The 24,476-nt window shown below is 37.0% G+C and overlaps 1 protein-coding gene across 4 annotated transcripts in view; it reads left to right on the top strand.

The window, feature by feature from the left end:
- Positions 1–24,476, top strand: part of LOC146477248 (ATP-dependent chromatin remodeler CHD4-like) — a 55,029-nt gene that overhangs the window by 7,513 nt on the left and 23,040 nt on the right. For 3 of the 4 annotated variants that reach the window (XM_085113698.1, XM_085113695.1, XM_085113694.1), the window contains exons 8-31: positions 764–907; positions 1,249–1,425; positions 2,030–2,096; positions 2,203–2,249; positions 3,492–3,569; positions 6,099–6,313; positions 7,307–7,411; positions 8,099–8,137; positions 9,055–9,136; positions 9,872–9,937; positions 11,054–11,245; positions 11,328–11,464; positions 12,121–12,184; positions 13,130–13,267; positions 14,039–14,160; positions 14,306–14,479; positions 15,206–15,344; positions 16,307–16,438; positions 17,071–17,188; positions 18,369–18,493; positions 19,070–19,108; positions 19,347–19,400; positions 21,067–21,217; positions 23,131–23,264. In XM_085113698.1, the coding sequence (XP_084969824.1) occupies positions 764–907; positions 1,249–1,425; positions 2,030–2,096; positions 2,203–2,249; positions 3,492–3,569; positions 6,099–6,313; positions 7,307–7,411; positions 8,099–8,137; positions 9,055–9,136; positions 9,872–9,937; positions 11,054–11,245; positions 11,328–11,464; positions 12,121–12,184; positions 13,130–13,267; positions 14,039–14,160; positions 14,306–14,479; positions 15,206–15,344; positions 16,307–16,438; positions 17,071–17,188; positions 18,369–18,493; positions 19,070–19,108; positions 19,347–19,400; positions 21,067–21,217; positions 23,131–23,264 (2,739 nt within the window). The remainder of the gene's footprint in view (positions 1–763; positions 908–1,248; positions 1,426–2,029; positions 2,097–2,202; positions 2,250–3,491; positions 3,570–6,098; positions 6,314–7,306; positions 7,412–8,098; positions 8,138–9,054; positions 9,137–9,871; positions 9,938–11,053; positions 11,246–11,327; positions 11,465–12,120; positions 12,185–13,129; positions 13,268–14,038; positions 14,161–14,305; positions 14,480–15,205; positions 15,345–16,306; positions 16,439–17,070; positions 17,189–18,368; positions 18,494–19,069; positions 19,109–19,346; positions 19,401–21,066; positions 21,218–23,130; positions 23,265–24,476) is intronic. The other variant, XM_085113697.1, reaches the window with a different exon arrangement.

Raw genomic sequence — 24,476 nt, 5'->3', positions numbered from 1 at the left:
CTAGCAGACGCAATTTGGAAACTACTACTAACAACGCCGTTGCATAAAAATGCCCATAATTATTTGTGACTATCTTAGCAGTACAAGTCATTTTAGAAAGGCAAGTCAGTAAACTAATAGTTGGCTCAGGGTGAGATTAGAACACCTTTCAAAACATTTCATATTTTGCAAATGTGAATTACAGTGTTATAAACTGAGGGTGCAGAAGACATAATAAAGTGATTGAAATAGATATTTATTCCTTAGTAACATTTAAGCTTGTTCATTCATGAAATATTTTGTCAAGTGTATAGAGATGCTATTCTCTCAAGCTTTCTTTACCATGGTCCATAAGTGTCTTTTGTGTACATGCACATGTATGTGTTCTTACTAATTCTTTTAAATGCATTTGTGTCAGTTATTTGGAAGATTTTGTGGGCAAGCTAATGGGTAGATTGCAATTATTTGTGACATTAAGAAATAGATTTAATGGGTTCTGATAACAAAGACCTACAATTGCATTCTGCTGTTAAATCATTTAAATGCCTGATAGAAATAAATTTAAGACTTAGAATACATTATGTAAACTAAAATGTTAGACCATGGTAAAGAGAATGTTTGGTTTAAAAATGCTTGTACTATATCTTGAACAAAGTAATAATCTCAAAAATATTAATTTATTCTACACAGTGTCAGTGTTCAGCTGTCCTGACAGAATACATGTCATACAACCATGGGTTATTTTGTGAAATTATAATAACCTTACATATATGAACTCTTGTAGGATGAACATCAGGATTACTGTGAGGAGTGTGAAGAGGGCGGAGACCTGTTACTGTGTGACACTTGCACTCTTTCATTTCACTTGAGGTGTCTTGATCCTCCGCTTGATGAACCGCCACAAGGACGCTGGAGTTGTCCTGTATGTGTAAGTTCATAAATAGACATCTTGTGAAGCACACTCTCCGGAAAATTGCATTCTCTTTATCTTGTCCAAACTACAAATGTACATGCTACAAGAATCAGTTATCAGCTTCGTTTGGCTCCTCCAAAATAGTCCAAGGCACACTCCTGAAATGTCATATCCAAACTGTTTTAGATCCCAACTTAATCTTCTTAATGTTGTGTCAATCCTCTTTATGACAGTAAACAATTTGGTTAGCAGCAAGAATACACTAAATTTTCAATATGTTTTTTCAAATGACCCTCAGTCCAAGTTCTAGAAGTGTAATATATTGTCTTTTCAATTTTTTCTTTCGTTTTATTTAGGAAGATGAAATGACCAGTGATTCCAGTGAAGACATACACAGTGATTACTGTCGAGTGTGTAAAGATGGTGGACAGTTGTTATGTTGTGACAGTTGTCCTTCAGCTTATCATTTACACTGCCTAATTCCACCAATGAAAAAGATACCTGGGGGAGACTGGAGATGTCCAAGATGTAAGGTAATGGACTATATAATATTCTAAGAGTTTAGATTTTAGAGACAAATAGATTATGGAGGTAAGGTTTTGTTTTCCCTGCAACACCAAAATTTGATCATCTTCTAGGATTGAAAGTATTGTGTGATGTAGTGCACTCTTTTGGGTTATTAGTTTCAGTTAGATTTCAGTTCACCTGGGCCCAGTTGGTTGAAGCATGGTTAGCGCTAACCCGGGTTAAATACCATAACAACCTATAGGTTTTAATACCTTTTAACCAATGGTTAGCGCTAACCATGCTTCGAGCAACTCAGCCCTGAGCATCAAGAAGCTGTTCTGCTTTTCAACTGATTACATTAATCCAGAAATGTAACCACAAAGCAATGAAAGCATTAAAAATTCAGAAAACCCAAGTCATACATAACCATGTTAGGCAACAGATCACACTGTCATGCTTTACATCACAGTCCTGATTCACAGTAATGTTTCTCCCGAGGCAAAGGAGGTTAGGTGGGATGGGACATTACAGCTCAAATCTAAAGCCCTGCAGTTTTCATATTGATGTTCTAACAACCCCATCACGAAGTGTTCATATTGTATTAATATTTAATTTTTCTCTTCCTCTCAGAGTGAGCCGTTAAAAGGCAAAGTTGAGAGAATTCTCCACTGGAGATATGTTAACCTACCAGTGGAAGGTATGATATTATTATCATGATTTTTCGTTTTTAAAACGATTTCTTGTACCAGTGCTTTACTTTTGTCGTAAGAGCAAAGATTAACTGTCTGTCGTATTTGTTTCAGATTCTATACTTAAGCCGGATGATCCTCAAGGGCTAAGTGAACCTGAGGTGGGATACTGTGAACTTCAGTTCAGTTCAAGAAATTAGTATTGCCAATTGACTATTTTTATTGCTATGTATTTGTTGTCACATACATAAACTACTCTTAGCAATGGTAATGCTTCTGGCTTTTGCATCTCTTCAGCATCCATTTACCAGAGGGGTTGTTAACAATGTTTGAAGTGTTAGTGTTGACTGAAAACTAGTAAATTTCTGAATTTAATATACTCCCAAAATGTAATAGAAGTATAACAAACTGCATTGTACAGGACGTTTTGGTGTGTTTACACATGCAATACAGGCATAAGTATGGAAAGCCTGAACAGAGGAAAAGAAACACTTCATTTTTCTTGTTATGCTTGCACCATTGCATAACCCATGTAAATTAGGATAACAAAAGCTTTTAAAGTGCAAATGTGGTAAACTAATAAAAAAATAATAATAATCACAAGCATAGTAAAATAAATCATGTCACATTCCTGGTTCTGATGAGTAATGAGCCAGGATTCACAGGGACAAGAAAGTGCCACAATTCTAACAATCCCTCAACTTGTTCATCCATTTACTCTTCTGACACACTGTTGAAAACCTGCAATCACAATGACTAAGCATGCACATGTACATGCAATATTAAAATACAGTGACGGTCACATTTCCTACTCCACATCTTAACTATTTGTCTATGTGACAACCACCCATTTAATGAATGAATGAAAACAAGTCATGTTAGGCATAGCTTGTCATCATGAGACTTGGTTATAACTGGTTAACTTTACCATGACTGGAAATTAGGTGCTACCCTTTGGATGTAACGTTGTGCTTGACTATGCTTATCGCAATGAGGTGCAGCTGTGGCACAGCGGTGAGAGCACTCACCTCCCACCAATGGGGTCCGGGTTTGATTACCGGACTCTGTGTCATATGTGGGTTGAGTTTGTTGCTGGTTCTCTTCCTTGCTCCGAGACGTTTTTCTCTAGGTAGTCCAGCTTTCCCCTCTCCTTAAAAGCCAACATTTCTAAATTCTAATGTAAGTAATAAATATTCTTATTTATTTTTTATTTTTTTCCTCACAAAATTAATCTATCCTGTGGTTATGCTTGTGCTTATTCTTGCCTTGCACGTATAAGCCCTTTGGTTGTGAGTTACCTGTTTTTTCCATATTTCCACAAATTTGTACCAACAGATTACAGTACTCCAGGGCTTGCTACACAATTTCACATTTTTTATTACTGTTTTTTTTTTTTCTCCTAGACTTACGAAACCAGGGAGTTCTTTGTCAAGTGGCAGGATATGTCATACTGGCATTGTTCATGGATCACAGAGCTTCAGGTTGGTCATTTTAGTTTCATGCCCGTTACATGTAGCAGTGAATGTCACTAAACTAGTAATCATACAGCTATACATCTCCGAACTGACCATTCAAAGGGTGGTATATTGAAAACAGCTTAAAATGACTGTTGGCATCTCAACTGTTTGTAGCTCAGTGTTCTTTGTAATTCTGTCATTACTGTAATGATATTATAATATTTTTTTGCAACAGCACCTAACACTTTACGTGTTGGGCTCCTAACTTCTTGGCTTTTGGCCTTGTGGGCTCCTTGAAATTTTTCTTAGGCAGCAACCTGGTATATGTACTAGACAACAATAAAAATGTCAGTTAGGGAAAGAATGTGCTTTTCAGTTTTTTTCTGAATTGAGTTTTTTCATGGCAGCCATGTTGGAGGAGCATAAAACTTCAATCATATCGGCACCAAAATTTTTGACACATTTATCTTTTTAACACCCTATTTCATCACTGTGATTGCTTTTTGCCTGCCCCACTTGTTCTTTCAGCGCCCCTCGCCCGCAAACAATGTTGTGCAGCTTATTGCAGTGATCTCGAGGTACAAACAAGCAACATTGGATGGGGGGAGCAGGGTTTTTTTCACAGTTTAATGTGCAAAAAAAAAGAGTGGTGTTATTTGGTGCATTGAAACTACTATAGAAACACAATGTGTCAACTAAATCATCATCATCATCATCATCAGTCTTTATTTACCCTTGGATTGTAGAGTAGCTTAATGCAGCTAATATCTCCGAGCATTTTCCCACCCAACCATGATAATATATGCACAAAGACCAGACCACAACACCGAGAACTACGTCCCCTACTCTTTGGGAACAGTGAGTGGGTTCTTTAACGTCCCACAGAGTTATTTACAAACAAGGATTGTGAGACGGGGCCTACGGTTTATCATCCTTATCCGAGAAGACTAGAAAGTCTAACCATTTGCAGATGTCAGAGCAAAGGCAGCACTTTCTCCTCAGTTATTTAAAGACCCTGAGTGGTGGTCCGGCCGGGGTTTGAACCCGCGACCTCCCACACGGTAGTCCCGCACTCTACCAACTGAGCTAACCGGTCAGCGGCAGCAGAAATATGTCGCCGATTGTTGATGTGAAGTGGCAATCTGTCATGATTTTCAAGTTGTTTATGAAAGCAATAAAATTTGAGACTTAACGGTAAAGATGCTGCTCAAAAAAGTGTTTCAAAAGAAAGGAAATTTATCATTTCATTTGTAGGGGGCAAAAATGAATGGTGTTTGAACAAGGGCACCTAATGGTGTATTGCTGTGGATGTCTTTTCGGAGGGCCTTAATTGCCTCAGAAATTCAAATAAATTTAGTCATAAAGAAACATGAAGGAAAACTGGATCTTGTGTCTTAAAGGGGGCCTCGATCGATGGTAACGGTCGATATGTCGGTCGACTCACGATCGACTAACGGTCGATATCTCGGTCGATGTATCCACGGAGTATCAGTCGATTGTTGGTCGAGTAGCGGGCGATTGTCAGTCGAGCATCGGCCACTATATAGGTGACGTATCTACCGATCATTGGATCACCTTTGGTCGAGAGATCGACCGACAGTCGGTCGCGATAGCATCGGCAGTGTGTCGGCAATATATCAGTGAGCCGTCGGTCAAGTATCGGTTGATGCATCGGCCGATACTCGGTCGACACGAAAAAGGAACAAGGATTTTGCTTTTTTCTAAACCGGTTAAACCGGGACACTACAGTGTAATACACTCGTGTGGCATATTTTTGCGCATTCTCTTGACCTAATATGGTAAAATGATACAATAGTGGCAGAATAAAATGAGATAACGACAGACTATCGTCGACTATCAGTCGTTATTATATTGGCCATCAAATGATATGACGACGGATATAGCGGTGCGCTATGTACACGAATGTTGATCGAGATAAGGACGAAGTGTTGAAGAAACATATCGATAGAATATTGACCAATATATCGGTAGATACTATCGGCCGGTAAGCAGTGAAATTTCGATGAATTATCGGTGATGTGTCGGTGAAGTGTCTGTGTATTGCTATCTATATCGGCCGACAGTTACCTCGGTCGATACGACGACCGCCATAGCGGCACAACATCGACCGAGTCATCCCCAATTATCGACCGAGATATCGACCGTTAGTCGACCGTGAGTGGACCGACATATCAATTGTACCTTCGATCCCCTATAAGAAACAAGATCCGAAAAACTGCAGTGTTCTTCAACAAAACAGCTCAAAATTTTGTAAGACTGAAAAACTAATTCCTTTTGTTTTTGAAGAAGCAAACATGTCATAAAAAAATGGGGAACTAAATAGCTAAACAGCTAGTCAATTCAGAGATTGAATTTGTGTTTCCTATTAAAACTCTCCGCAACTTAAATTTTAAACTAAGGTATCCATACAGATCAATTTTAAGGGCACATAATGATCTGGGAACACAGTAGACAACGTTTTAAGTATTTTTTGTTGGGAGTCCCTGTTTAAAGTGTTTGGTTTTAAACCTAGTACTGAACATGTTTTTGCAGCTCGAGATTCACCATCCCAGTATGTACCGTGCATACTTCCGTAAGAATGATATGGAAGAGCCGCCCCCAATGGATGATGGCGATGAAGACAAAGAGACTCCAGCCCACGTGATAGAGAGCAACAAGACTGAGGATGAGAGTAACCTGGAGGCAAGGTTTTACAGATATGGAGTGAGATCAGAGTGGTTACAGATTCATCGCATCCTGAGACACAGGTCTGAAACACACGCCTTAGGTTATGATCAGTCTGTAAATACATAAAGATGTTTTGTTTATTAAAAGGAGCTTGATTGGTGCTTATGGGACACCTGCTATGTGTGATGCTCTTGTCACTGTTGTTCCCTTGTGAAATTCGCATGCAGCACATTGTGGTAGTTGTATGCAAAATAAGAAGTCAAAGATGAGCCTTTGTATGGGTCACATTCAGAAGTTTGTTTAATTTGAATACAATCTTTTTTTTTTCTAGGTCCTCTTACCTATAGTACTTCCTAAATTATTGATTGAAAGAACAGAATTTAAGGGCTACGCATGTGTCAGTTTTTTCTCAATTGAGTTTTTTCATGGCAGCCATGTTGGAGGAGCATAAAAATAAAATTTATTTCCCAAAGGAAATCACTCTGACCTCCAATATGGCCACCGTGAACACACTCTGTACAACTACCATAATTTATGCCAGGATTGTTACTTAAAGAGACCTGGTTATTACCTCAGCTGGGAGGGGTAGACTATACAGACAGTGTGGGGACATTGTGGATGTGAGTTCACAAAGCCTTGGGTAAAAACAGATACACAGCCAATCAGAGTGCTTGTCATCTGGCCCCAGTTGTTCAAAGGGCGGATAATTTTATCCACTGGATAGTTCGCTATCCAGCAGATAAAATGTGTGCAAGATTTTCTCGATAGTCCTATAACTTGTGAATAGATTAGAAGCATATGTCAATTTAAGAATGGGATTGTGTGGAAAAATTGCCAAAAGCATTAGTTGGAGTATATTCGCCCCACTGGATAGCGAGTTATCCAGTGGATAAAGCTATCCACTCTTTGAACAACTGGGACCTGGTCAAATAAATTACAACCAATCTTGGTGCTAAGTAATCTTGGATTGCCACAATGCATAGCTTGATAATTATTTTAAAACACCGCTAAAACAGTTATCTGTATGGATTTATTTGTCTTCTTCATTGTATACGGTTGATACACCTCCACAGGGTCACCAAGCAATCCAAAGAGGAGTTCTTCATTAAATGGCGAGATGTTCCATATAATTTGAGCACGTGGGAAAGGCCTGATGATCATGTTAATTCTCAAATAAGGTTTGTTGTGTGTTGTTTAAGTTTGGGTAAAGATTGATCTCCATGTGCAAATAACACTGTTAGTAGAAATGTTTGAAGTACTGTTGTTAAAATATTATTTGTTGTGTGTTTAAGAAGTAGAGAACCTTTCCATGTTTTCTCAGAGTTGTACAAACATGACTAGAGGTTTGGGAGAACGAGAAATTGTTGTGGAATAGACAAGCTCCAAACTTGCATAAGTTTTTTTCTATTAATACTACATGTATCCAATGTAGAAACATAGAACAGTAACACAGACATTTTCTTTCCTGTTTCCCTGCAAATCTAATGTTCATCAGGATTAATTGGTCGGTCCATGGTCAAGAATGGGATTCAAACCATTTTTTTTCTACATTTTTTTGGGCTGAGTAAGTTATATAGCAAAACATGGCAGACCATAAAACGCATGCTCATGTACGTAAAACTATTCATGCGCAGCTACATCAGCATCACATGACAACAGTTGCAGAAGACCACCAGTATAATCTTCTGAACATCTAAGTTTGTATGTTGTATGAAACATGTCCTTTAGTCAATCAGAGTGCACACATTATAACCTTTGTGAGTGTGCACTCTGATTGACTCAAGGACATGTTTCATGAAGTGTTTTGTTTGTAAAATACATCTTTTGTGTTACTTGTGATTTATCGAAACTGTTTGTTTTATTAGTGACTTCAAGGATCACATTACTAAGTACAAAGAACTCAGGTAAGATCAATGAAGCCATTTTTTATGTTGCATTGTCAAGACAGTTTAATACAGTAACTCGAACCATCCATTCCAGATTCAAACTTTGAATATAATGGAATGTGTGTGTACCATTCTGGGATGCCTGTTTATTCTGTTGAAAACTAGGATTTTTGTGTACTGTCAAACAAATATGTTGTTGGTGAAACTTGATAACACTTCATCGCCAAACGTTGTTTTTATTTTTATTATTTTATAATAACAGATGGATCACTTCCTGCAAGGCTGTTTCTTTTTTACAATTTGCTTTAAAGAAAAAAGCCCGATGATTTTTGTGTGCTGCAACTTGTGACATAGCCTGCAGGCTCGTTATATTTAAATTGAGTAAAGCATGTATGTTTGGAAGAATGCATATTTTTCCAAGAATAACTTGATTAGGTGATTCCAGAAAATATTGGCATACTGGCATCAGCATTTTTACCCTCCTTGCCTTCAAAATTTCCAAAATCCCCCCCCCCCCCCCCCCCACCCATGTGCTCGGAATTCCATTGTTCTGACTGCAATGATTCATCACAAATTATCTTCACGTATATCGAAGTATTATTTTGTAATTTTGTACACATAGCAAGGCAAGTTCATTCCCAAGTGGTAATTCAGAACTAAGAACCACCTCATCCCCCCCCCCCCCCCCCAATGTCTCTGCAATTGCTATGCTAAACATTCCACATGCACAAGGTATTTGGTAAAGGAATCCCAGTCCAAAGATGCTGCTCATGGTCTAGAAGGGTTATTTTCTGAAATCATCCATTCAGCCAATCATAGCATCATGTGCATTTCTTTGAACCAGTGAAACTTGCTTATTTGTCATTTATCTGTTGATATTTAAAACCAGATTTTTAGCCTTAACCTCACTGTGTGTATATTCTGTAATATTTTAGAGTTGCTTATGACAAGAAGATGAGCAGCAAGAAGAAACCCCAGAAGCAAAAGAAAGTGAAAAAATCAGTGCCCATTGGTGACGTAAGTTTAGTTTGGTCTTTTTTTGTGTGTGTGTGTGTTCTTTTTTTCTTTTTGATTAAAAAATTAACATTTCTGTGATGATGTTTAAATGCTTAGGTAAAGAACTAGATGTGTCACTTTTAAAACACAGTTTTCGTGTCAGCAGCAAAACAGTACATTATTGATAACGTAGTGTAAGCTGCAATTCATTCAAAAGTAAGACCATTGTTTGAAGTAAGGTACATTATAATATTTTATCAGATGTGATGTATTAAACTTAATTTTGTTTGAATTTGAATGTAATTAAATCTAAATCATGATGTTATTGTTAATTTAAGTTACAATGAATATAATGCAAGAATTGATGCTGTTGACTCCTTTTCTACATCTTGAGAACAGTATTTTCCACTTTCCTGTGTTATGGTTCAATTTTAATAATGGTATGGGATATTGGTTTACAAACAAATTTCCTTCAATCATTTGAGATTTTGGTACTGAGTCTGAGAAAATTGGGAATACATTAAAGAACAAAAACAGTATTTTATGAAATGAGAGCTGATACTCTAAACTTCACATTTATTGTTGAATAGCATCCAAAGTTTGGTTGGTCAAAACCATTTCCTACATGCCATCTATTCCTTGATGGAACTCTGATTCTTGTTATCCACTGGCATAACCCTTAAGATATAACTAAAATTAAAATACATGTAATAATTATTATATGCTTCTAATGATGAGTTTATATTGACTGTGTAGGATGAAGATCCTATTTCAGATTCTGACTCACCAAAGGTCGATATTGCTGATAAATCTGACAATGATGTAAGAATTTCATAAATATTAAAACTTTAGCAAGCCTAACTTTAAAGTGTATAACCAGACACATTTTGATTAATAATAAAAGGTCTTTGTAAGGTTAGTTTTATTAGTAAAATTCGTTATGAAAGAAAGACAGGATATAATTTTCACTTCAATTTGTAACTGCTAATTAAACAAACAATTTATTTGTTTCCATTACTTAGAATTTAGGTGAGCTAACTAATCTGCTGAAATGTTTGAATTCAAAATAAAGTAAACGTGGTAATTATTATCATATGTTTATTTGGTAATGATAACTGTAAATCTTAAGGAACTATTAAATTGCAAGAATTACTAATGGTTAGTGATATAAAATGCTTTAAACACTGCAGCACAATAATAATTTAAAATGAGAATAATGTTAATGTACTTATAATAGTAATAATAATAATAATAATAATAATAATAATAATAATACTAATAATAATAGTAATAATTGTATTATATTTTATATGTAAAGTTCTTGAGTGGATTCTTTGATTATTTGTCAGAAGTTTGTTTTAAATTATGGTTTCTCAACACCAGTTAACCTAAGCCTTACAATTCATTATTTTGTTTTTCCTGACATTGAGCAAGTTCAACAACCCCTGTATATATTTCATGAAATGCCCCTAATACCTGACAAAAATGCTCACACCCCTCAGTGGGATAGCAAACCAGGATGAACAGAGCATTTGGTAATATTTAGTCTATGCCACAGAGGCTATAGTGCAAATTTAAAGTGTATAAATTAAATATTCTTTTTGCTTAATCAAATCTTCATGTTGTTCTTGTATGAAAATTGAAAAAAAAAAAAATTCCTTATTAATTTTTCTTCTGCGTTTTAGGCGTATACATGTAAAAGTGTCAAATTTCACTTCTGTTTGGTTGCAATACCCTGCCAGACCAGAGACTGGGGATAGTAGGGTTGTTACATCGTTTATTTACAGGAACACTATTCCTTAAATTGATGTGGACTGTTGTTTTATTTTATTACTATTGTCTTTGGATTTCCCTCATGTTTGGCATGTAGCCTGTGATATAGACATAAGTCATTTATGCCCCCAGCTCCTCAACTGATAGCATTGTTGCTCTTTATAGCCACGTGACAAATATGATGAGCAGCCAGACTTCATTACAGCAAGTGGTGGGAAGTTGCACGAGTACCAGATGGAGGGATTGAACTGGCTACGCTTCTCCTGGGCTCAGGGCACCAACACTATCCTGGCTGATGAAATGGGTCTTGGCAAGACGATTCAGACTATTGCCTTCTTGTATTCACTTTGGAAAGAGGTATGTCAGCTTTATCGTTAAATGAAAATTTGTCAGTATTACTAAACTTTAATTGCATTACTAATCGTTTGTTGTTTCTCAGGGTCATTCTCAAGGTCCCTTTCTGGTCAGTGCTCCTTTATCCACAATCATAAACTGGGAGAGAGAATTTGAATTTTGGGCCCCTGATATGTATGTAGTTACTTATGCTGGAGACAAACTTGCCAGAGCAACAATCAGGTAAGATTGATAACAAAAGATTGATTGATTGATTGATTGATTGATTGATTGATTGATTGATTGATTGATTGATTGATTGATTGATTGATTGATTGATTGATTGATTGATTGATTGATTGATTGATTGATTGATTGATTGATTGATTCATAAGGGGGGTTGACTTAAAAAAAAGAGGAACTGAATCTTTTACATACATACCACCGTTGGTTGAATGCATTATTCTCTAAAATGCAAACTTCATAGAAATTGCTCAGTGAGTCCATTATGGAGCAAAATACATTGATTAAAATAGTGCTTTAATTCTTCAAAAGAACTTAAGAATATTACATATGTTTTTGAGACCATTGTCTCTTTTTTGTTAGAGGAAAAATGTCATGATTTATTCAATAATGAGGGGACGCCATTCTTGAGAGATGTGAAATAATCTTAGACTTTCTTCGAGCACAGACGATAACAAATTTATTTCAATGTATTTTGCATTATTCTGTGTACAGCATTGATGTGAGTATGTGCCTTTTCACACCCAGTCACCCTATAGTTTCCTACCCTGATGGATGAAGGCTAACAGTTAAACCATGAGCTCCCTTTTATTGTAGAGATGACATGATTAACAGTCTTTGATCAGCAGTGAGGCCTATTTTTTTTCCTTATGCAGGAATCATGATTTTACATTTGATGAAGATTCAGTGAAATCTGGACTGAAACCTCATAAAGTTAAGGTTTGTGATGTTTCTAAAGAGCATTCCCAACAATACAATACAATACAATACTTTATTTCACCCCATTATTATTACAACAGAAAATATAAATGTATACATACAATAGATGATAGGGATGCTGCCCGCCCAAAATAACCTAAAAGTTAAAAATGCCAGGCAGCCAGCTGTAAGAAAAGATATTTAAATGTTAAGGTCAGGGACACAAGAATAAACACACATAAATACACACAAAAATAAAGTTAAACAGAGTTAAGCAAAGTACCAGTATATTAAAATGACCATAATTCTTACGTTGCAAAACAGTATTATTTCTTATCTTAGAATTGCGAAATCGAAATCGAAGTACAGATGCACTACAAATGTTAAGCAACTACTGTTAACTACTGTTAAGCACTACAAATGTTAAGCAACCTGTTCCCTTTAGGCTAGATATGTTGTTTGTGGGCTACTTCTACATGTATCTTTTTAACAGTGAAGCTTTATAGAAAAACTGAACTGACCATTTACACTTTTAATTTCCAAGAGCATTAAATGTAATAATTTTTAAAGTATCCCTCACTGTTTGAACTAAAATAAAACTGGTTATCAGTTACATGTAGCATTTTTTCCTTATGAAGGCTTGAGGAAGCTTAGTGATTGTCAAGTCACCCCACCCACCCACCAGAATGGGTATTTTCTGAAACCAAACATTGACACTTGCTCTCCTTTTTGCACCAAGTCCTCCACTTAATACATGTTTATCCTCTGGATGAAACCATAGTTTAATAGTTTAGCATATACCACCCAACTGACTGCAACTTTACTTTGCAATAATTACAGATTGAAGAACTGGAAAGTAGTCTCCTTCTGCCCCCTCCCCTCCAATTTTATGTTGGTGCAGAGTGTAGTATTCTTAGCTTAAAGGGAATTATTTTGATCTTTCTAACATTGGTTTTTGTTTTGCAGAAGGATCACCCTGTAAAGTTCCAGGTGTTGTTAACATCATATGAGCTGGTGTCTATTGATATGACCACTCTGCAGTCTATTGACTGGGCAGTACTGGTGGTGGATGAAGCTCACAGACTCAAGAATAAACAGTCAAAGGTAAGCTCAGAGATATTGCACTCTATGTGATGCTTTGTTTACTTTACCTTTGTTCTATATTACATTCAAATACCTACACGTGCTCTCAACCATTAATTTTTGTCCCCAAGGATTTCTAAAAAGGATACAGGGGTGTTTTTGTACAGTCAAACCCTTGTTATATTGGACAGTGCTGGGACCAGAGAAAGTGTCATGAATTACTACCACCTTATTAAGTGGGTTAATTTTAAAGAAAATGTATGGGGTGGGCCCAAGAAAAAGTCTGCACTGTGAAGCAGTCTGGTAAAGTCCCACACACAGTGTTATAAAGCGCATTTGAATATTTTGTAGAAAATACGCATACATGTATCATTATTATTATCATCATTAATAATGGAATGTCAGTGTCAGGTGTGTTCCTTTAAAGCAATGTTTTTAAAACTGTACTTGAGACATTTTGAAACTACTGGGTAGCTGGTAATATAATTTTTCCACCCTTTGTCATAAAGCCAAAATGCGGTGTGCGGGAAATTTTAATAATAATAATAATAATAATAATAAAGCAAAAATGGGCGATAATCATATCAAATTTTTAGCGCAATGTTAATTATTCTAACTAAAAAACGAAACTAAAATTTAGAATAAGGACATTATTTCCAACAATTTAACTTCAACTTGTATTCAGAGTGGAGGTTCTGTTTAATGTTAAAACCTCATTTGCACAGGTCCAAGGAGGAAATTTTATTTCAGTTTTTGACTGTTGTTGACTGTTCTTGTTTGTTTACTTCACAGTTCTTCCAGATTCTGAGTGCATATGCCATTGATTATAAGCTGCTGCTGACGGGAACCCCTCTTCAAAACAACTTGGAAGAACTGTGGAACCTCCTCAATTTTCTGGATCCTAAAGAATTCAAGTATGTCATAGCTTTTGTCCATAGAAAGGATGTGAACAGCTGTAAGCCCTTAAGCTCTAGCAGTTAACACCTAATTTTGTCTTGAGATGTTAGTACAAATTAAACATACAGTACTAAATTGGTGAAATCATTATTATCCTACCAGGAATCAGAACACTTTCCTAACAGAGTTTGAGGATGTTGCTAAGGAAGACCAAATCAAGAAACTCCATGATATTCTGGGTCCTCACATGCTGCGTCGTCTGAAGGCAGACGTCTTGAAGGGAATTCCTTCCAAGAGTGAGCTTATTGTTAGAGTTGAATTGAGTCCTCAACAAAAGTAAGTCAGCGGAGTTCTGTTCACCCTCTCAAGCCTTTTAGTCACTATTACTACTGTTATTCGTTATTAATTTATGTTTTTTTTTAAAGTAAACTGGCCATGTGTTTAAGAAGAGAGTGTTTAACCCTAGTGAGCATGTTATAAGGACAGTGGAAATAACTCTCAGGTCTCCTTTGCAGACTGAGTATTTGCAATCAATAATTTATCTTGTCATCTCACCTGTAGCAAAGCAATTCAGTTTTTCTTTTCTTAGAATCACAGTATCCCATATCCTCTTTGAATGATGACTGATGACTGTCTTGTAACCTAAATTGTCAATGAACTAAATTAGCTTAAGGCCGCTTGAGAATTGAGAGCATATCACTTAAATTTACATCATTCGCATTCACTCTTTGCACATTGTAACTACTCTGATTCATAGGTAATACTATAAGCACAGTAATTGTACATCTTGTTCTCTTTCTATTAATGTGTGGCCTTCCCCTACCTTGGTTAGGTCTGTTTAATTAATTTGCAGTTGGAAGGTGTATTGAGCTCTCAAGTTTTGTAGTGCTCATGCATTTTCTTTCATGAAGAGAGATGAAAAACCAAAATACCAAAAAATAATGAATTGACATGTGAAAGTTTTATGTTACTTCAAGACATTTTTTTGTACTCCAATGAAAAGCCATCATTTGGATTGTTGTATTGATTCCTAAATCTAACATTTCATCATTTGGTTTACAGGAAGTACTACAAATACATTTTGACAAGAAACTTTGAAGCTCTGAACACCAAAGGGTCTCACCAAGTGTCTTTGTTGAATGTTATGATGGAGCTGAAGAAATGCTGCAACCATCCTTACTTGTTCTCTTCTGCAGCCCTGGTATGTATGTTGGATTAACTTTGAACTGAAGTCAACTGGTCAGTCTTGATCAATGTTCATCAGTATTACTGTAATCCCATTTATGTTAATAACTGGAATTAGAATTTCCATGAATCATTTAAAATTTTCTGGCAGTGGTCAATGATTTGCCTGCAAAGTTGTTGTGTTCATGGCAAGCAAGTAAAACATTAAATAAATGTTATTTTCTGTAAATTAATAATTTTCATGGATCTTGAATTTGTCATGGCAAGAACAAATATAATAAATTAAATTAAATGGTAATCCGGATATTTCTAATGCTGCAATGTTAACAGTCTTTTGAAAAAATACAGCAATAATACTTATCTCCAATCCTCCTTTCAGTTTAGTGTGCAGGTAATATGTACTTATTGACTGAGTGAATGGACTGGATGGGCAGATCTTTGGCTCAAGGTTGCAGCGTACAGACCAAGTGCAGCAAGAAGCCAAATATTTCCCATCTGGTCCGACCTAACTCAAGCAATAAGTTATACATATCATATGATCAATGTAAAACTGGTTATAGTTGATTTAGAAGTTCAATCATGATAACAGAGTATAAATTTCCAGAGTAAAATTCATTTTAACTTTTTTCCTATCAGTGTATAGTTTCAAGTCAAAATTTAGAACGGTTGGGAATGACAAAATATGTTTTAAATCATTTTGTTCGGGGCAGTGTGCATCTCTGGCAGGGCTGTACTGATTTTTCCATCCCTGCTTATGCAAATGCATACAACCCTTGTAAAGGAATTTTCTCGATAGCTTTCCAATGAAAATGTGCACAGGGCCAGACTGGTCATGTAATAGTAAATATTATATTAATAATTTGTATGGTGTGTATTTTTCATGAGCTAAAGTAAGCTAAAATGTTTATTACAAAATGTAAGATAAATATAAAAGCTAAAAATGTACTGAGACAATCATATTCTATTGTGTGTCATTAGGAAGCTCCAAGAAGCCTGACTGGTAACTATGACGCAGGAGCCCTGACTCGTGCATCTGGAAAACTGGTGTTGCTGGAAAAAATGTTGAAGAAATTACGAGAGGAAGGCCATAGAGTTCTCATCTTTTCCCAGGTAAAATGAGTGGTAGATTCCAGAACTCCAAAGCTCTGATAATTAATCCTTAACTGGCTCCAGGCTTTTCACATAACTCATTTGCAGTCAAGTCTTTACAACTGTTGCTTGGATATGTTGGCAACAAGAGTAAAGGTACACACACCATACCACTCATTTTGTTGCAATGTAGGTAGATAGATCAGAGACACTCATGGTCCACAGCTGGCCCACACAGCCAGACCTTAACCCAATTTTTGTAGTAGTTTCTGATTTAGAGCACTGCTGCTCCCCCTCTATGAGATGCTAGTTCATTGCAGGATTTCCCTTTGCCGCACCTTTTGGTACCCTTTTATACACTGGGTGGACGACACACCTTTTTGGTACACATTTAAAAACTGGGTGAACAGTGACAGGGTGGAAGAAAGTTCTTGAGGAAAGAACGCAGCCATACAAGCTAGTCCTTGGACCACTGACCCTCAGGTGTCTAATGGTTCAACCACTACACCACCGTACCTCCACTGTGTTGAACGGTGCATGCATGTAATGCATATGTTCACCCTAGAGCCTCTTAAATGTAGAAAATGTATATTGTACGATATCCCATACCTACATGCACTGGGTTTATAATTTTTCACTGCTGACTTATGCAGATGACGAGAATGCTGGATCTCCTGGAAGACTTCCTTGAGGGACATGGTTATAAGTATGAAAGAATTGATGGAACTGTTAATGGAGCAGCTAGACAGGAATGTATTGATAGGTTTAATGGTGAGTCTGAGGGAAAAGATGTTGGTGATTAGGGGTAGTAAAGGGCGTTTTACACGGTACGACTTTGGCTCATGCGATAAGCTTACAACAGGCCTACGACACAATTGTTTCGTGTAAATCAAACCTACAACTCACTTACAACTGTCGTGTACGTCACAAAAAATGTTGTAGGAGTTTTAAAATCCTACGACAATTGTAGGTATAGGCAATGTTGAGTGACCAGGGTTGTGTGCGATGTTTTGCATGACGCGAGCAGCGCGCGCTCCAGAAATCGCATGCAACAGTCATAAGCAAAAGTTGTACCGTCTAAATCAGCCCTAACACTAGACATAGCCTTTGGTTGTCCTTAAGGTGGCTGGCACCGGTTTCCACCACTTTCCAGCACTTGTACTTTGGCAGATCAATAATTGCACTCTTTATCAGTTGATACAACAATAATGCTATTAAACAAATGCCTAATTATTGTTGAACAAGTGATGGTTGTATTCTTAACATACATGTAATAGGTTATAACAAAAGTACGACCTGTTAAAACACCCCTAAGTTTCGGTTTTAGTGGTTATTACTCAAAAATGAGCTCAGTGACACCCATTTTGATATGGAAATGTGATCAGTGTGTTCAGATACAACTTTCTGCCAAGTTTAAAAAATTAGTGAGAAGGGGTTGAAAAATTTTTGAAAATTAAAGGTGGCTCTGAACTCCTTCCACATTTCTTTTTAATTTGCAAAAAGTTACATCTTGACATGCTAATGACAATTTGATAGTAGGAAAAAATGGGGTTCAACAAAGTCGTTTTTGAGTTATAATCACTTAAAGCCAAATTTTAGGTTGTTTTTAACAGGTTATATTGTTGCTATGGTAACCTATACAGTAAAAAAAAAAAGACAGTTTGTTTTAAAAGGAAATAACCAGCATTTTTCCAGGTTTTCTCAAAACAAGTTTTGGTAGAAGTTTGAAGAAAGTTGAAACAATTGGAAACAGAAGCAGTAAGGAAAATATTAATGATTGTTTACCTTCTCTAGCGCTTGTATATGTAAAACATGAAGAGTTTATTTTACTCTTTGATTGTGGGCAGGGATTTATACAGTGTAGGAAATAAAACTGCACCACAGTATCATATTCCTGCTGTTGGATCAATTTTGTTTTGCTCTGCTTTTGACTGTTTTTAATCTTGTTTAGCTGTTGGTGCCCAGACGTTTTGTTTCTTGCTGTCTACTCGAGCTGGAGGTCTAGGGATCAACTTGGCCACAGCAGACACTGTGTTTATTTACGACTCAGACTGGAATCCTCATAATGACATCCAGGTATGTGTTCATAATGGCTCTTCATTTTGTTAGAGTCCAACTTGTAAAGGACAGTAGGCCTGACTACCAGCTGCTGTTCGCTTCGAGGGTGCGGTGGAAATCAAGCCTAAAAGTACAGCTGATACCTGGGTACTCAAACTGTAAGAGGTTTTGCGGTTTAATTTATCGCGATAAGATTTCTCTACCATAGCGAAGCAGGAAAAGTTTCTTTTTTTTTTCACTTTAGTAAAAGATTTGAAAAACCAAAACTGCTATAGAAATACAATGTTCTGCTTTGGCAGTCTTGGGTAACACAACTATTATTGATTACAATCCATGTTCTTCTGAGTAGATCATAATAAAGGATAGTTACCTAGTATCCTCTTTGAAAGTCTTTCTCATACCAGACTACAAGCAGTCCCTTATTTCTCACTCACTTTACTATCCCTAACTGAAACATGAGGGACTGCTTGTTTGTAGTCTATTGTCATACTGGAGCTGAACTATATGCTTACATTGTTGTAGTTGCACTTCTAGACATGTCCTGCATTGTAGCTACTAAATTGCACTTATCAAGTATTGTTTTTTCCTCCCTAGGCATTCAGCAGAGCACACAGAATTGGTCAAAACAATAAGGTAATTCAAAAGTTTTAAGAAAACGACAAAACATTTAAGTTTATAAAACATGTTTTGACAGAGACTTCTGTCATCTTCAGTTAAAGTACAAAGCATTGTAAGTTGAATTTAAGGTAATTACTGAACAGCAAAAATCTTTAGCTTCTATTTTTGTGTGATAAAATCACTTTACCTTTACAAAGACTGGACCACCTTCTTGACGTCCTGAGCATAATTAATTTGTTTTCTCCTTCTGTAGGTCATGATATATCGTTTTGTCACAAGGGCCAGCGTAGAAGAGCGCATAACACAGGTAACACAATAAAACGTTAAAATTTTACTTCATTTTATTTGGTTGTTAATACAGCACTAAAAATCACATACTTCACCTCATGCAAATCCAAGGCAGAGTTTGAGAGAATTCATAACTTCAACATAAATTTGAGCATGATTGAGGGTTTGCATAGACAATCTTGAATGTTACCAACTCCTTCAAGGGTTTATTTGAATCAGCTTTGTGAGTACAAACCACCCATTTTTATATATAGTTATAAAGTAAATAAAACCTAGATAAGATGATAAATCGATTATTAAAAAACCACAACTTGCAGCTATAAGCTGAATTACTTGTGTTATATACAGCATGTTTAAAATTTCAAACTATAAAAATCCTAACTACACTAGTATTAATTTCCTATTTACAATTGTTGTTTAATTGCAAAGTGGGTTATGAAAGTGTCTCTTAACCTCTTTGTTTTCACATTCGGGATTAAAAACATACGCCTAGTCCTAAAATTATTTCTTAAAGTCATTAATTATTCAAAAGCCAAAGACAAAGGAAATCGTGCGCCGTGATGTGTTTGGATATCTGATGAAAAACCCCTCGTTTTTTTTGCATCCTTAATTTCCCCTTCAAAATCAGTTTGTTTGAGAAGTTATATCAAACACTCGTCACAGTGTTTCATCACAATATCAAAAACCTCAATGTTCGTCAAAAATACTCCGCTACGCGTCATATTTTCAACTCTCTTCTCGGTGTTTGATATGTGATGAAACACTGTGTCTCGTGTTTGATATATTACATCACCCACTGTCATTGTGCTCTGGCAGCAGGCAAGCTAGTTTATGCTGGTCACTCTCTACTATTTGTTGAAACAGACTGCTACATAATTCCTCACGTCTATGGAAGAGTGTTTTTAAACCCGCCTCTTCCAGGGCCTTGCTATACGAAACCTCTGGGAATAGGATCCTTAAGACTCTTTTCTGAACTCTCTCTATTTGGTCGGACAAATAGGCTGGCAAATTAGTATGGAAGGCCTGACATGCATATTCCAGAACGGAACGTATGAATGCACAATAAAATAGAAGTAGCGACTTATGGTCTATGCCAGCTCGCTTACACTGCAAGTTGCTTAAGCAAGTAAATTCGTCAGGATGCCTTCATAGTAATATTATCTACATGATCGATCCATTTAAGGTCATTCCTTACAGTAACACCTAATATCTTAGCTGACTTCACAATTTCAATTGGCTTCAAGGGAAACAGTGTCCGAGTTATTTTTCCTTCGAAAGTCTATTCTGAGTTCCTTACACTCAAGTGAGTTCAGTTTGAATCTATTGTCGTTAGACCATCGAAGGACATCATGTACTGTATCTTGGAGCACTGAAGCGCCAAACTTGGGGACAGGTTCCGAGACCGTGGTATCGTCAGCGAATTTCCACATAGGAGAGAGAGCATTGCTCGATGTGAGGTCGTTGATCATAGCCAAAAAGAGCCATGGGCCAATCCGGGTTCCCTGTGGAATTCCAGCCGGGACTGGAAACCTACAAATGTTACTTGACATCATACCTGTGTTTACATAAGCTGATCTCAAAATATTATGGCCTTCGAACAAGTGACAGTGTGCATTATGTTCAAAATCAAGAATTGAAAACTCATGTTATCGTAAACTTACCAGTGATTATTACTGACTTGCTAGGTTGCCAAGAAAAAGATGATGTTGACGCATCTTGTGGTAAGACCAGGCTTAGGATCCAGCAAAACGGCTGTGATGTCCAAGAGTGAGCTAAACGACATTCTGAAATTTGGAACACAAGAACTCTTTAAGGATGACAATGCTAAAGATGGAGGTGAGACTGCAGGGGTTTCAGAAAGTTTATAGTTACTTTGCTCTAATATTAGGGAAATTTAACAACAACGGCAGTGAGACGTCCCTATTAGAATGAATTCGCGTTTTTTCAAACGTCGACGCAATTATTCCAACTTGCTTTAAATGTGAAATGTAGGTAAAAGATTCTGGAGATGAATTCTAGGAGACCGCACCCAAGTTTAGAAAGAGAAAAAAAAATTGTCGTGTGTTTACATCCTCCATAAAATGAGCCATCAGAAAATTTCACGTCCTAGTCGTGCAGTGACAGCAAAGAAATGTGCCAAAAAGTGTAATGCACGTGCATAGTTGTTGTTTTGGTTACAAAACCTATTGTTTTTTTCATGGTCTCGTTGCCGTCGCCATCTCATTGTTAAAACTCCCTATTTAGGGCAAAGCCAGAGTGGGAATTTTGTGTGGCCCACAGTCACATTGAACAACAAGGTCCCAAATGGATAAGAGCAAAACGTTTTCCTCCTGATCCTCACAAGACTCAGGGACAGTTAGCTGCATAAACTCATCAAGTCCCTGCATGTTGTTGACCCCATAGAGATGTCTGATTCTTGTATCCTAGGAGAACAGGATTTCAACCCATCAAAACTTGATATATTGATACATGACTTTCTTGTTTGTATAGGTAATCACATGATTCCGAGTGCAATTTGGAATAAATGAGCACAACTAAAATTTTCAAAGGCTAACAAAATTGCACGAGCCCGCAGGGCGAGTGCAATTTGTGGTCTTTTAAAATTTTACAAGTGCTCATTTATTCCAAATTGCACGAGAAAAATCATGTGATTACTTGTTAATAATATACATACAAAAATTTCAAATGAGCTTTTGTTTATTTCTTGTCTGTCAGCTAATGCTCCGTCTACATGTATTTGATTGGTTTCAAAAATGACAACCTTGACTGACATACATGTTCATACGTACGGAAAACATGCTAGAAATACCATCTCTCTAAAAAGGGCAAGTTTTCAAATCACAAAGCAAACTTTTAAGTCAATGTTAAAAGAAGTCTGAAGTCAATCACCGTCCTCGGCATGTTTTCGCACTGACTGGATTTCAGGAGCTGGGGCTTTGCAGACAGTCCAGACTGGGGTGTTTTAGTCTGGTTCTCAATGAATTCAACGTTTCTTTTCGTCCAAACTGACATGGAAATCTTCAACACGATGCTCTAGGCCAAAATATTGAGTGAGCCAACAAACCGTTTGTACCAGGACTTGTGCTTCAAAGCCTTTTGCTTTTCCACAGCTCATTTATTTAATTCAGTATTTGTCAGACTTCCGAGACTTGTTCGGTCGCTTGACTTCAGCTTACCTTGTAGTCGCAGTAGCCGAGCTTTACCTTCAAGAACTTGCTTTGAACCTTTTTTATTCTTGGTCTCTAATTATGGAGTATTTGTAACCTTGCCTTCTTAGGTAACGCTCAATTGCAGCGCGAAGACTGTCATGCTCGTATAGTCTTTCCCGTCTTTTTTACGCACTGTTGCGTGAAAATCCTCGAGAATTTTGTTCAGTGCCTCCGGTTCATAGTTTTCAATATTTTGGTCGTCGCCATTTTGTGCTATCCAAGACCTCCAAACTCTTAGCCAGTGTGTTTGTGCTTTGTTGAGTTTCTTTGCATTTTCCTTTAACCTTTCAATTATTAAAATGCTTTTACTCCCTTTAAACCTGTTTGCCATTTTGTTTCGAGATAGCTGATTTGCAAATTTGCATACCTGTCAATCATTTTAATTTCACCTTTTTTGCACTAATTTCAACTTTCTGCACTCAATTTCACATTTCTGCACTACATTTAGGATAAATTGAGATGCTCTCCACCAATCAGATTACAGAAATTTTTGTATGAAATTTTAAAGATGGTAACTGAACTTTGTTAACATTTTGTTAGACTCAGGTGACTCTGGTCGCATAGACTATGATGAAAAAGCCATTATGTCTCTGCTGGATCGTACGAGTAGCCATGATGATGCACCTGATGAGGAAAAAGACATCATGGCCAATGAATATCTTGCCTCATTCAAGGTAAAACAAAATGGAAGAGTTTCACAGAAAATGTTCTCAAATTTTCGTGGGTGACGTGTGCTTCCAGATAATATCCGTACCTCCCCTACGGAAGGTATTTTGGTTGAACTCCCTTCCCCCTAGAGTTTCCAGTTTAGCCTCGTATTTTCCCTTTAAAATTTTGGCTTTTGAAACCCCCTCCCCATCGGAATTTCCAATGACCTTCCTTGGGGTAGGTGTGGATATTTTCTGGAACTGTGCAATTTTCTGTGGGTACAGCAAAGCTCAGGAAGTTGCCAGTTTCTGATTAATATTTTTGTTCGGTTGAGATAGTTATGCCCCTCAATCTCTTGTAGTACAACACAACTGCAAGTCAAAAAGTCGAGGGTTTATAATTAGCATGTCCAAAGAGAAAGAGCAAGATTACCGCATTCTCTTGCAGTGACCTTGTGAGGACGTCTCTTACTCCAAGTGGTTGTATTAAGGTTCACATGTATACACACCACTGGTCCGACATGCCATATCAAACATGAGTGATCAGGGCCTGGAGCCTTAGCATTAGGCTACTGGAGTAGTATATCACTCATACAACATACCTCCATACCTCCTTAAAAAACAATGTTCTAACTGATAACGCGCATGTTAGAAGTGAATTTGCGCTGCTTGTTGTCTGTAATCAAAAACTTGCAGACAGTAAATTCAACATGCCGACAGTGAACCAAAAAAGGGAACTCGCTTGGCCTGCAGACTTACTGTTAGCCTGTGTGGTAGTATACGTTCAAACAGGATATTAGAGCAGTGACTATTTTTCTTTACAAACTGACTTATTAGGTAATATCGTTGTATCCCAGTATTTCATACCAGCTGCTGTTTTAATTGAAGAGCTTGGTGCATAAACGTCCTTTAGTGCTTTTTAGATAGCTTTTTGTTGCTGACCAGCTAATTAGCTTATGGCCTCTTTCTTTCATCCCAAAGGTACATCAATCATTTTGTTATAGGGCTGTCATTGGTAGCTGGCAGCCGGCTATAGTGGCCAGTAAATAAAAACTTCTTACTAACCGACTTCGAGGTCTGCACTGTAAGTTATGGACCGAGTTTTCCGAGGATCTGTAACTTACAGTACAGACAGAGAAAATGAGGGTAGTAATATATTTAATTTATCTCCGAGGTTAATCGGGCGTACAGAAAAGGAACAACTTTCAAATTTATTGGGCCGTACAGTGAAGTACAACC

The sequence above is a fragment of the Pavona decussata genome, unplaced genomic scaffold, assembly GCF_977016875.1.
Source record: "Pavona decussata unplaced genomic scaffold, jaPavDecu1.1 SCAFFOLD_71, whole genome shotgun sequence".
NCBI lineage: Eukaryota > Metazoa > Cnidaria > Anthozoa > Scleractinia > Agariciidae > Pavona > Pavona decussata.
Note: the sequence above shows the minus strand (reverse complement) of the source record. Positions and strands in the feature narration are given on the sequence as shown.